Raw genomic sequence first — 12,875 nt, 5'->3', positions numbered from 1 at the left:
TCAACGACTGGCGACAAGAGGGGCAACCGAGGGGAGCTGCTGCCACCTGCTGGGGTTCTAGTGGAACTGCAACTCAAAAGTCCAGTTCAAGATTAAAACATAAAAAAATAAAGAAATGAATATCACCAAGATTACTTCTTCCCTTTATGTATTAAATATATTTATGCATTTGCAAAGAAAAAAGTGTTTCATAATAATAGTAATAATGATAATACACTTAATTTATGTAGCACATTTAAAAACACAGTTTAAAAAGTTCACAATAAAAGACAAAGAACAGGAAACAGCTCAGAAGCAATTTGAAGATCAAAATAAAAGATTATAAAATGATTCTAATAGGCGATGAGATCAGAACCAGGAGAAAACTCACTTATAAAATGTGAGATTCTCTGTTCCCTCTGGTTTTGTTCTCATTCATTTACATGTTTCTAGTTTCCTCACTTAATATGTTTATTCTTTACTGAATCTAACAGATGTCTCATGTTACTCCAGAGTGTTTCTTTGTAAATGTGATATTTACACTGAAGACTGTCAGAGAATCAGGATTCTACATCAGAGCAGGGGGGGGGGGGGGGGGGTGGAGGGGGGGGGGGGGGGGTGGAGTCATTCTGGTATTTAATTATCATCATGTAAATAAACAATGGGTCAAAAAATTTGTCCCAACTGCAGACTGCGCATGTGCAGGACGGCTTTTTTAAACTGCACGCTGTCTGCTTCACTCAGCAGTGGATCGAGCAGTTGACGGAGATAACTTCTACAGGACAAAGACAACTTGCTCTGAAGGTAATGTCGCTCTGTGTTTAAATATAATATAAAGTGTGTTAGTGTTTAATGACCCGTCACGTGTTATTACCGTCAGACACCATGTTCGGATCTATTTTATCATTAAACAGCGGAAGCAGCATCAAATAATGGAGCTCAGGAGTCGTTATTATAAATATATATATATATATATACACATGTCTGTAGGTATATATATATATATACACCTACAGACATGGAGGAGGAGGAGGAGGAGGCGGGGAGCAGCCGCCTCTGTCCCCGCTGTCTGACTCTCTAAACTCGGCCTGAACTTGACCCGACAACCGCTGAACACCTGAAGGTTCATTACATCTGAGACAGAGGAGGACCAACTTATCTATCTTTTATCCATCTGTCTATTATCCATCTATCTATCTATCTATCTATCTATCTATCTGTCTGTCTGTCTGTGTGCAGGTTATTTAAGTGTTTTATTATGAATACACTTCCTGTTGTTAGGGTGTCTCCAGTCAGAAGTGGAGGATGACTCCTCCTTTGTGTTTTACACAGATATTCTTACTGCTGAACGTGTTTTTCCTGTCCAGCTGAAGGTGTGTAGTTGTGATCTCAGCAGGATGAGTGTGGACACAGGGGAGGTGACGCCCCCTCCTGACGTCACTCTGGGTGAAGAACCCCAGAGCAAAGTCCAGAGGTGAGAAGAGGAGGAAATATCCCTCATCACATGTTGATGTTTTACACTTGAGTGGCCTGTAATCAGGAGAAACATCAGGTTCAGTTCATTTTCTCTAATCGTCCTCCTCCCTCCTCTCTCCTCAGCTTTGACACCTGCAAGAGTAACGCGTCCATGGAGCTACCTCTGTCATTCAGGCGACTGCAGATCCCAGTGTAAGTGAACATCAGTCCTGATGTGAGCACACACAGAATAATTTCACATGGAGGTGAAGTGAATCATACTGATCAGTAAAGTGACACCTCTAAACTTGGCAAAGTATAGTTTATACAAGTAAAGCACTGAAACTGAGGATTGAAGATTTAAAACATGTATTTTCCTCCCTCCTCCTCCTCTCTCCTCAGCTTTGGCACCTGCCGGAGTAACGCGTCCATGGAGCCACCTCTGTTATTCAGGCGACTGCAGAATCCAGAGTAAGTGAACATCAGTCCAGATGTGAGCACACACAGAATCATTACATATGAAAGTGACACCTCTAAACATCCTGAACTAAAAACACTACAGAGAAAAGGACTCAGTTGAGCAGAGTGAGAGGAAGAGGAGGAGATTCAGGAGGAGCTCTGATGTTTGACTGACGTCCTGAATATTTCCCTCTCAGCTCTTCTCCGTCTCTCTGCACCTCCCTGAACGAGGACTCATCTGAGAGCCACTGTGCGTCAATGAGGAGCAACAGCTCCATGGAGCCACCGATTCTCTTCAGGTACCGTGTGGATCCTGGTAGACCGAAACAAAGGCCACCCTGACCCCACACCTCCTCCTTGTTAGTGGACTGGACCTGGACCAGACCTAAAGCTTACTATTTATATTGTTTGTCACTTTCACACCTTGTTCGTCTTATGATGATCAAATGAATCAGAGAGAAGTTGAAGCTGTTTAACTACTTAAGTTGTTAACTAGAGGAACTGACTTATAACCTTCAATCCTCAACACGGGTTCACACTACACAGTGAAGGCTCCGGGACTAAATCAAGCTCAAAGTTCTGTGTCTCAGCGCCGGTGACACCCGGTGGCTGGAGGCATTATGTGTTCGGGTTGTCTGTCCTATTTCAGACATGATGATTCTTCATGATTCCACAGAGTCGACCAGGAGGGCTCAGACGCTCCCAGTGGTCAGTCCGCCCCGCAGCAGGACACACATCTGGACACTGTGCTAACGGTCTGTTCTGCTGCTGCACCACAATAAACACTGCACCTTTAGACCGCTGCCTCCGTGACTTTGATCCCATCACGTTCTGCTCCTCCAGATGCTGCAGGACAACATTTTCACTTTTGTGAAGGACGAACTGAAGAAGTACCAGAGGTTCCTGAGTCCAGATTACCCAGAATGCTTCGAGAGTCTGGGGGAGGATGAGGAGGTGTTGGACGGCGAGGATGAGGAGCAGAGGAGGAGCAGCAAGGAGGCGTTTCTGAAGCTCGCATTGAACTTCCTGAGGAGGATGAAGCAGGACAATCTGGCCGAGTGTCTGCAGAGCGGTAGGAGGATTTACGGCAATGACACATCACTTCCTTTTATGAAGAACTTCTTGATATGTTTCTTTTGTGTTGATTCAGGATCTCGGGCTCCACTTTGTCAAAGTAAACTGAAATCCAAGCTGACGAAGAAGTTCCAGTGTGTGTTCGAGGGCGTGGCCAAAGCAGGAAACCCGATGCTCCTGAGCCAGATCTACACCGAACTCTTCATCACAGAGGGAGGGAGCGGAGAGGTCAATGACGAGCATGAGGTCAGACAGATTCAAACAGCTTCCAGGAAACTAGACAGACCGGAAACGACCATCAGACAAGAAGACATCTTCAAAGCGTCACCAGGAAGAGACGAACCAATCAGAACGGTGATGACAAAGGGGGTGGCCGGCATCGGGAAAACCGTCCTCACGCAGAAGTTCACTCTGGACTGGGCAGGAGACAAAACCAACCAGGACACAACGTTCATGTTTCCGTTTACGTTCCGAGAGCTGAACGTGCTGAAGGAGAAGAAGTACAGCTTGGTGGAGCTCGTCCATCACTTCTTCCCTGAAATCAAAGAAGCAGGAATCTGCAGGTTTGAAGAGTTCCAGGTCGTCTTCATCTTGGACGGTCTGGACGAGTGTCGACTTCCTCTGGACTTCCACAACACAGAGACCCTGACCGACATCACAGCGTCCACCTCAGCGGACGTGCTGCTGACGAACCTCATCAGGGGGAAACTGCTGCCCTCTGCTCGCCTCTGGATAACCACACGACCTGCGGCAGCCAATCAGATCCCTCCTGAGTGTGTGGACAGGGTGACAGAGGTCAGAGGGTTCACTGACCCACAGAAGGAGGAGTACTTCAGGAAGAGGTTCAGCGACGAAGAACAGGCCAACACGATCATCGCTCACATCCAGACGTCACGAAGCCTCCACATCATGTGCCACATCCCGGTCTTCTGCTGGATCACTGCTACAGTTCTGAAGGACGTGTTGAGCACCAGAGAGGGGGGGGAGCTGCCCAAGACCCTGACGGAGATGTACATCCACTTCCTGGTGGTTCAGTCCAAACTGAAGAAGCTCAAGTATGACAGAGGAGCTGAGGCAGATCCACTCTGGAGTCCCGACAGCAGGAAGATGATGGAGTCTCTGGGAAAGCTGGCGTTTGAGCAGCTGCGTAAAGGAAACCTGATCTTCTACGACTCCGACCTGACAGAGTGTGGCATCGATATCAGAGCCGCCTCCGTTTACTCAGGAGTGTTCACGCAGATCTTTAAAGAGGAGAGAGGCCTGTACCAGGACAAGGTGTTCTGCTTCGTCCACCTGAGCGTCCAGGAGTTTCTGGCTGCTCTTCACGTCCATCTCACCTTCATCAACTCCGGAGTCAATCTGATGTCAGGCCAACAAACAACCTCCCCCATGTCTCACATGACAAACTTCTACCAGAGCGCTGCTGACGAGGCCTTACGGAGTCCAAACGGACACCTGGACCTGTTCCTCCGCTTCCTCCTGGGTCTTTCCCTGCAGACCAATCAGAGTCTCCTACGAGGCCTGCTGACCCAGACAGGAAGTGGCTCGTGGACCACACAGGAAACGGTCGAGTACATCCAGAAAAAGATCGAAGAGACGACCTCCGCAGAGCAAAGCATCAACCTGTTCCACTGTCTGAACGAACTGAACGATCGCTCTCTGGTGGACGAGATCCAGCGCTACCTGAGGTCAGGAAGTCTGTCCGTGGATCAGCTGTGTCCCGCCCACTGGTCCGCTCTGGCCTTCATCTTACTGTCGTCAGCCAAAAGCCTGGACGTGTTTGACCTGAAGAAATACTCTGCGTCAGAGGAGCATCTTCCTCGGCTGCTGCCGGTGGTCAAAGCCTCGCAACAAGCTCTGTAAGTGTTCACATGAAGACACCACTTACTGCATCCACACTGATACGGTTTACTTTCAAAACTCATCACGGTTCCTATGGTTACGCCCTTACGTCACATTCACTTTGGATTTCACTGAATCCCAAACAGTCAGGGACGTTCATGTTGACCTAATGCGTTGTTCTCCAGGCTGAGCGGCTGCAACCTGTCGGAGAGGAGCTGTGCAGCGCTGTCGTCCGTCCTCAGCTCCCCGACCTGCTGCCTGAGGGATCTGGACCTGAGCAACAACCCCCTGCAGGACTCAGGAGTGGAGCTGCTGTCTGTGGGACTGAGGAGTCCACACTGTGTGCTGGAAACTCTCAGGTCCGACCGAGTCATCCATTCTTTTCAGTTTCATTAGAAATAAAAGGTGTTTTTATTCCCCTGGAGGCTGGAGAACAAACCAAGATGTTTGCTCCTCTGTGTGTCTTTTAATCCAGATCAACTGTAAAGGTGATTAAAATCCATCACACACGTTGTTTGTCTTCTTCTTTGTCCTCGTCTCCAGGCTGAACGGCTGCAACCTGTCGGAGCGGAGCTGTGCAGCTCTGTCGTCCGTCCTCAGCTCCCCGACCTGCAGCCTGAGGGATCTGGACCTGAGCAACAACCAGCTGCAGGACTCAGGAGTGGAGCTGCTGTCTGTGGGACTGAGGAGTCCACACTGTGTGCTGGACACTCTCAGGTCAGGATTCTTCAACCTGTTTAACTGAGGATCTTTACCTCCTGCTCTCCTCCTTTCACACTTCTGTCCCATAGGTACCAGAGAAATATCTTTAAAAACATTCTGCATGGTTTGATTCCACGTCTCCAGCCCGTTCTCTCTTTCAGTCAGGATTTGTTCATCATTTTTTACAGTGCACTTTCCTCCTCTGTTATTAACCATCCAGATCTCAGACTGTAAATAAAGACTGAATGACCGCTGGCTGCAGTATAGGTCTCAAACCCCACCTCCTCCATGTTAGCAGACGGGACATGGAACAATCAAAGTAGATGTTAAATACTTCTTTTGTTAAGGTTTCTGATCAGTTTGGTTTTAATTAGTTATCTGATGGTATGAAAACAAGGTGAGACATTATGATTGACAGCTGAGACTGACTCCTGATTGGTTGAGCGGCTCCCTGGTCCCGGCTGCTCAGAACAAATGACATCACTTGTGAGATGTCAGCGTTCGTATCTCTGGAGGAAGTGGAGACGCGTCTTTCGTCTTTATTTACAGACTGTGATCAATAAATAACCACGAGCTCGGACTGAGCTGCTCTGACGCCCTCTTCTCTTGTCAGGGTGGAGCCTGATGGCGTCCGATGGTTGAGACCTGGGCTGAAGAAGTGTAAGTGTGGCTCGTTCAGATCACTGATGTCCCGAATCAGTGCGACGCATCAGTAACTGCACATCGTCTCTTTCTCTCCATCAGATCTCTGTGAACTCGTACTGGACACAGACACGATAAACAAGAACCTCCACCTGTCCAACGACAGCAGGACGGTGACGTACGAGGACGACATCCAGACGTATCCCGATCATCCGGACAGGTTTGACGAGCGCCCTCAGCTGCTGTGTAGAAACGCTCTGACTGGTCGCTGTTACTGGGAGGTCGACTGGAATGGGCTCATCAACATAGCAGTGAGTTCCAGAGGAATCGCACGGGAAGGAGAAGGTGACGATAGTTGGTTTGGAATGAACGACCAGTCCTGGAGTCTCTACTGCTCCGATCTTCACGGTTGCACCGTCACACACGGCGGGCGTCCGATCTGCAACGATGGTCATTTCCTCGCTTATCACGATAACAGCCCAACAACTTGCTCCACCACCTCCTCCGAAGACTCCAACAGAGCAGCAGTGTACGTGGACGTCCCTGCCGGCACGCTGTCCTTCTTTGTCGTCTCCGGCGACGCGCTGATCCACCTCCACACCTTCCACACCACATTCACCGACACTCTCTATCCCGGGTTTGGGTTCTGGTTGCAGTCCAGTGCCTCAGTCTCTCTGCCTTCAGTGTAGCACACAGGGTTTCACATGAACCCTGTGAGTGGCAGAGATCGAGACACGTGGTCAAAGACATGGTGGCTTTAGAACAAACGTGGAGCGCTGCTGTCGAAGGTGCTGCTTCTGTCCGTCGGTGATGGGCCAAGTCAATCACAGTATTTAGAAACTATCAGTAAAACCAGCTGCTCGGGTTTGAAATGTTACAAAGCTAAAAAACAGCTTTTAGTGTCACACAGGTACACGCTGCTTCATCTGTCAGATTAATGATTACAGGCTCAACCACTTCAGGTCCTGTTAAAGACGGAAGGTACCACTGTATCTCTGTTCTGTTCCTTTTCTAATTAAAAGCCACACTATTCAATTCAACCCGTCAGTTTGTCTTTTCTCAGGTTTTGACTGTCCCTCTGCAGATCCCAGTCTTATTTCTGGAGCACATCCCTGACTGTCATGTGTCAGAGGCTCTCTGATCAAAGTGGGTGGGGTGATTTAAAGAGATCCCTGACTCCACTGTGTCGACCCCCCCTGGATATTACTGGGGGGCAGCGGTCCTCCTGGGCCTCTTGGATCTCCACAGCCGGGGAGTTGCTCTCAAAGCATAGAAGGTGTTCAGATCCTCTGGGAGAGATGCAGACACTACATCCGCACTGCTGGTCTTTGCTTTGTAGTCAGAGATGGTTTTGAGTCCAGCCCACATGTCCCTTGTGTTGGAGCCCTCGTAGTGAGACTCCACCTTGTCCCTGTAATGTCTCTTGGCACTGCTAGTAGCACTCCGGAGCGCGTACCTGGACTTCCTGTACTCCTCCAGATCCCCTGAGATGTAGGCATCAGTCCGTGCTTTGAGTTTTGCATGGACGTCACCATTAATCCAGGGCTTCTGGTTTGGGAATGATCGTACAGTAATCCTGGGTACGACGTCATCGATGCATTTGCTGATGTAGCAGATGACCGCGTCCGTGTACGTGTTGATGTTGTCATCCTGGAACACGCACCACTCCGTCATGCTGAAGCAGTCCCGTAGAGCCGAGTCTGATTGGTCGGTCCACCGATGACTGGTCCGAGTCACCGGTCTGTCACGTTTGAGTTTCTGCCTATAGGAAGGCAGCAGCAGAACTGAGACGTGATCCGATTTGCCGAATGGGGGGCGGGGGAGGGCCTTATACGCATCCCGGAAGGGAGTGTAAACATGGTCGAGCGTGTTCGCACCACGTGTAGGACAGCTGATGTGTTGGTGGTATCTCGGCAGGACTTTCCTCATGTTGGCGTTGTTCAAATCACCGGCCACAATAAACGCAGCCTCGGGCCGTGAGGTCTCTGTCCTGTTGATAACCGCATGCAGCTCGTCCAGGGCCTGATGTCGGCATGTGGCGGAATGTACACCGCTGTAATAACGACCGATGTAAACTCCCTCGGGATGTAATAAGGTCGGCATCTGATCATGAGGTGCTCCAGGTCCGGAGAACAGCCCGAAGAAATAATCTCCACATCTGAGCACCACAGATTGACACCCCTGAGAATGATCATAATTCACTGAATGAACATCAGCTGTGTTATTAAATGATTCTAATAGGCGATGAGATCAGAACCAGGAGAAAACTCACTTATAAAATGTGAGATTCTCTGTTCCCTCTGGTTTTGTTCTCATTCATTTACATGTTTCTAGTTTCCTCACTTAATATGTTTATTCTTTACTGAATCTAACAGACGTCTCATGTTACTCCAGAGTGTTTCTTTGTAAATGTGATATTTACACTGAAGACTGTCAGAGATTCAGGATTCTACATCAGAGCAGGGGGGGGGGGGGGGGGGGGGGGGGGGGGGGGGGGGGGGTCATTCCGGGAATTATCGTCAAGTAAAAAAACAATGGGTCAAAAAAACAGGGATGTGGACACGCGCAGTTTGGCTAAAGATAGAACCGTCAATCTGCAGTTTGACGGTTCTATCTTTAGCCAAACTGCAGTTCGGCCACAAGGTGGACCACAAGGAGGACTTCAGCTCCACTCAGCAGTGGATCGTGCAGTTGTGTGACGGAGATAACTTCTACAGGACAAAGACAACTTGCTCTGAAGGTAATGTCGCTCTGTGTTTAAATATAATATAAAGTGTGTTAGTGTTTAATGACCCATGTATCATTAAACAGTGGAAGTAGCGTCAAATAATGGAGCTCAGGAGTTATTATAAATATATATATATATATATATATATATATATATATATACACACACATGTCTGTAGGTATATATACTATATACCTACAGACATGGAGGAGGAGGAGGAGGAGGCGGGGAGCAGCCGCCTCTGTCTGACTCTCTAAACTCGGCCTGAAGTTGACCAGACAACCGCTGAACACCTGAAGGTTCATTACACCTGAGACAGAGGAGGACCAACTTATCTGTCTTTTATCCATCTGTCTGTCTGTGTGAAGGTTATTTAAGTGTTTTATTATAAATACACTTCCTGTTCTTCGGGCGTCTCCTGTCAGTGTCATGAGATCGATACTGTAGTTTCAGTTTGTCCCCTGTGTAAGTGCCGCTCCGTCACAGCGCGGGGCAGGAACACCTTGCTCCCCCCCCCCCCCCTCTTGTGTTGTGATGTCTTACCGTCACGTGACTGAGGGGTGCAGCCAGGCAGACAAGCAAGCGGAGCAGGCCCACTTTGCGCCCCCCCCCCCCCCCCCCCCCAATGCACTAACTGAAACGCGCAGGTACTCAGAAGAGGGGCCACTCCCCGGGATCAGGATCCACTACTTTGGTGGAAAAACAATTCACCAAAATTTCCCTCTCTGAGCAAACTTGCCAAAAACCCCCTGGTGGTGGTTGCAACGTCAGTGCCAGCCGAGAGGATTTTTCCAGAGGTAGGACAGTTAGTAAGTCAAAGGCGAAGCGTATTAAAACCGACAAATGTGAACATGATACTGTTCCTAAACAGAAACTCTGTTCTGCACAGGGGGCCAGGGCCCACAGGGGGGCCTCTGGGAATATTTATTTGAACTCAAGGCTTTGGGGGTTGTTTAGTTATTTACACTTTATTTATTGTATTTTCAATAATAGTTTTTTATTTTTTATTATTTTTTCAAAGCCAAAACAGAAGTGCACTGAAGGGGAGACATTTTGTTTTATTTTCATATTGTATTTCCTTAACATTCTACTTGAAAAAAATTATTTAAGAAAAAAATCCCTACACGAGAATGTATGGGGGAAAAATTGTTTTGTAACTATTTTGTTACTGTTAGGCCCGCCTTTCTCATTAGCATACGGACACCAAAATACAGAAATAAATAAATGTGGAAATATATTTCAGAAATTTATTTATAATTAAGTCATGTATCGTCCTCCATAGAAACTCGGTGAAGGTGTGTAGTTGTGATCTCAGCAGGATGAGTGTGGACACAGAGGAGGTGACGCCCCCTCCTGACGTCACTCTGGGTGAAGAACCCCAGAGGAAAGACCAGAGGTGAGAAGAGGAGGAAATATCCCTCATCACATGTTGATGTTTTACACTTGAGTGGCCTGTAATCAGGAGAAACATCAGGTTCAGTTCATTTTCTCAAATCGTCCTCCTCTCTCCTCCTCCTCTCTCCTCTGCTTTGCCACCCGCCGGAGTAACTCCTTCCTGTTATTCAGGCTGCAGATCCCAGTGTAAGTGAACATCAGTCCTGATGTGAGCACACAGAATAATTTCACATGGAGGTGAAGTGAATCATACTGATCAGTAAAGTGACACCTCTAAACTTGGGAAAGTATAGTTTATACAAGTAAAGCACTGAAACTGAGGATTGAAGATTTAAAACACGTGTTTTCCTCTCTCCTCCTCCTCCTCTCTCCTCAGCTCTGGCACCCGCCTGCGTATGGCGTCCATGGAGCTACCTCTGTCATTCAGGCGACTGCGGAATCCAGAGTAAGTGAACATCAGTCCAGATGTGAGCACACACAGAATCATCACATATGAAGGAGGTGAAGTGAATCATACTGATCAGTACAGTGACACCTCTAAACATCCTGAACTAAAAACACTACAGAGAAAAGGACTCAGTTGAGCAGAGTGAGAGGAAGAGGAGGAGATCCAGGAGGAGCTCTGATGTTTGACTGACGTCCTGAATATTTCCCTCTCAGCTCTTCTCCGTCTCTCTGCACCTCCCTGAACGTGGAGTCACATGAGAGCAGCTCCATGGAGAAAGTGATTTTCTTCAGGTAACTGAACCGTGTGGATCCTGGTAGAGCGAAACAAAGGCCACCCTGACCCCACACCTCCTCCTTGTTATGCTGCCATGACGACATCAGGGCCACAAGTTTGAGACTGTGTTGGTCTCCCCCCACCAAGACCTCGAAGAAGCCTTCACGTGTCTTCATTCCCTCTGCAGAATGCTCTTCACATGCTGTATGATTGTCTGACCTTCCTTGCCAGGAATAAAATATACTTAAAAGACTATGATTCTCTGGTCTCTTTATTTCAGAAGTCTCACCAGGTCAAGTTTCCATCACACTACTTAAGTTGTGTTCTAGAGGACCTGACTTTTTCTCCTCCTCTCATTTTAGGGTTCCTGGACCAGAACCTGACTCAAAACTTGACATATCAAAAGTGACTTCACTGCAAATAAGTGAGCTCTGGCTAAATGTAAAATGCAGCTGGTTATTGTTTGAAATGTTGATTGTAGAACTTAACTTTATTTTCATTTGAAAACTTGCCACCAACAAGAACAAGCTTCACTGACAAGATTTCAGTTCAGATTTATATTAGAGCCATTGTGTAATCTTTTTAGTTCTTGAACACAAGGGGGAGATATGTGACGGAGATGTTCATCCACTTCCTGGTGGTTCAGTCCAAACTGAAGAAGCTCAAGCACGACAGAGGAGCTGAGGCAGATCCACTCTGGAGCAGATGTAGAGTCAGTTTCTCAGACTTCACTTCATTCACAGGTTTCACACACTTGGCTTCACTTGCTGGAGTCTACGTGTGTTTTACTTAAGTAACGACCTGAGCCCTGATCAGTGCTTCACTCACCTCCTCCTCCTCCTCCTCCTCCTCATCACTGCTCCACCTGCTCCTCACCCGTCCGACACAGAAACACGTCCCCAACGTCCTAATCACAGCTGCTTCTGCTGGTCTAGTGTTACCTGCCCGCTCTGATTGGATGAATGGACCAGATATGAAGTACTTTAACAATATATCAAACGTGTAAAAATGTAGCATCGAGTACAGATTTTTGCTGATATATGCAGTGGAGTTAAAGTAAAAAGTACTTTAATATAAATCTAAGTTAGTACCTCCTTGAAAACAGGAATAAACATGAAACAGCACTTTGACCATGTTTGACTTCAGATTTATGGAAAAAGGAAATGACATCATTAAGTGAAGAACTAGGTTACATCTACTGAATCACGACAACAGGAATATCTCATATATTAACGACATCGGTTTGCTTTTATTACTGTGCAAAACTAAATATACAACTCTAGTGAACGTGAGAAGAACGAGTCCTGCAGCGACTCAAACGTTCCTATAAACTCTCCTTTCCTATGAATTCAAGATAAAGACATGGAGGAACAGGTAACGACACACGTGACCCTGTTTGTGCCAATAACAGTCAGATGCTCAGCTGCTTCACACACGAACCTCTGAACTCACCACGTCTGTCATGGAACTGTAAATATCAGATCAGAGGAACACCGCTGCGCAATAATAATTAAAATCACTAGTTATTTAGAAAGGAATTTGTTAAACGTAGTAAATAATGAAACAGCTCTTAATGTGGTGGATTTAATTGTCCTTCAGACTCTAAATAAAGATGGACGACACGTCTCTACTTCCTTCCACTGACCAGAAGTGAAGCCTAAATATCCGGGGTTGGAGCGACGCCATCTTGTGGTGGTGACATCATTCGGAGTCATCAAGTAACTAATTCAAGCACTTACACAAACAGTGTGATAAGAACTACCTACAATGACCGAAAAATCAATTTAACGAGTACTTTGACTATTTAGTTAGAGGCAGGGTTTATGACCTATACTACAGCCGGCCACCACCAGGGGGCGAAGGAGACGCTTTGGCTTC

At 47.3% G+C, this 12,875-nt stretch overlaps 1 protein-coding gene across 2 annotated transcripts; it reads left to right on the top strand.

Annotated features, from left to right (window-relative positions):
- Positions 1-2,736: 2,736 nt before the first annotated feature.
- On the top strand, positions 2,737-11,923 carry LOC117776637 (NLR family CARD domain-containing protein 3-like). 2 transcript variants are annotated; one of them, XM_034610762.1, is made up of 7 exons: positions 2,737-2,965; positions 3,044-4,826; positions 4,995-5,168; positions 5,353-5,526; positions 6,125-6,171; positions 6,256-6,859; positions 11,846-11,923. In XM_034610762.1, exons 1-6 carry the CDS (start codon positions 2,737-2,739, stop codon positions 6,840-6,842), a joined length of 2,994 nt encoding a protein of 997 aa, XP_034466653.1. In that variant the 3' UTR covers positions 6,843-6,859; positions 11,846-11,923. The 2 variants fall into 2 exon arrangements, 1 of the variants encoding a protein (XP_034466653.1); XR_004616470.1 differs by lacking the exons at positions 5,353-5,526; positions 11,846-11,923 and adding an exon at positions 6,973-7,018 and having other exon boundaries at positions 6,256-6,937.
- Positions 11,924-12,875: the final 952 nt, after the last annotated feature.

Source organism: Hippoglossus hippoglossus, chromosome 2 (genome assembly GCF_009819705.1).
Source record: "Hippoglossus hippoglossus isolate fHipHip1 chromosome 2, fHipHip1.pri, whole genome shotgun sequence".
Classification (NCBI taxonomy): Eukaryota; Metazoa; Chordata; class Actinopteri; order Pleuronectiformes; family Pleuronectidae; genus Hippoglossus; species Hippoglossus hippoglossus.
The sequence above is the reverse complement of the archived record's forward strand: the minus strand, read 5'-3'. Positions and strand labels throughout refer to the sequence as shown.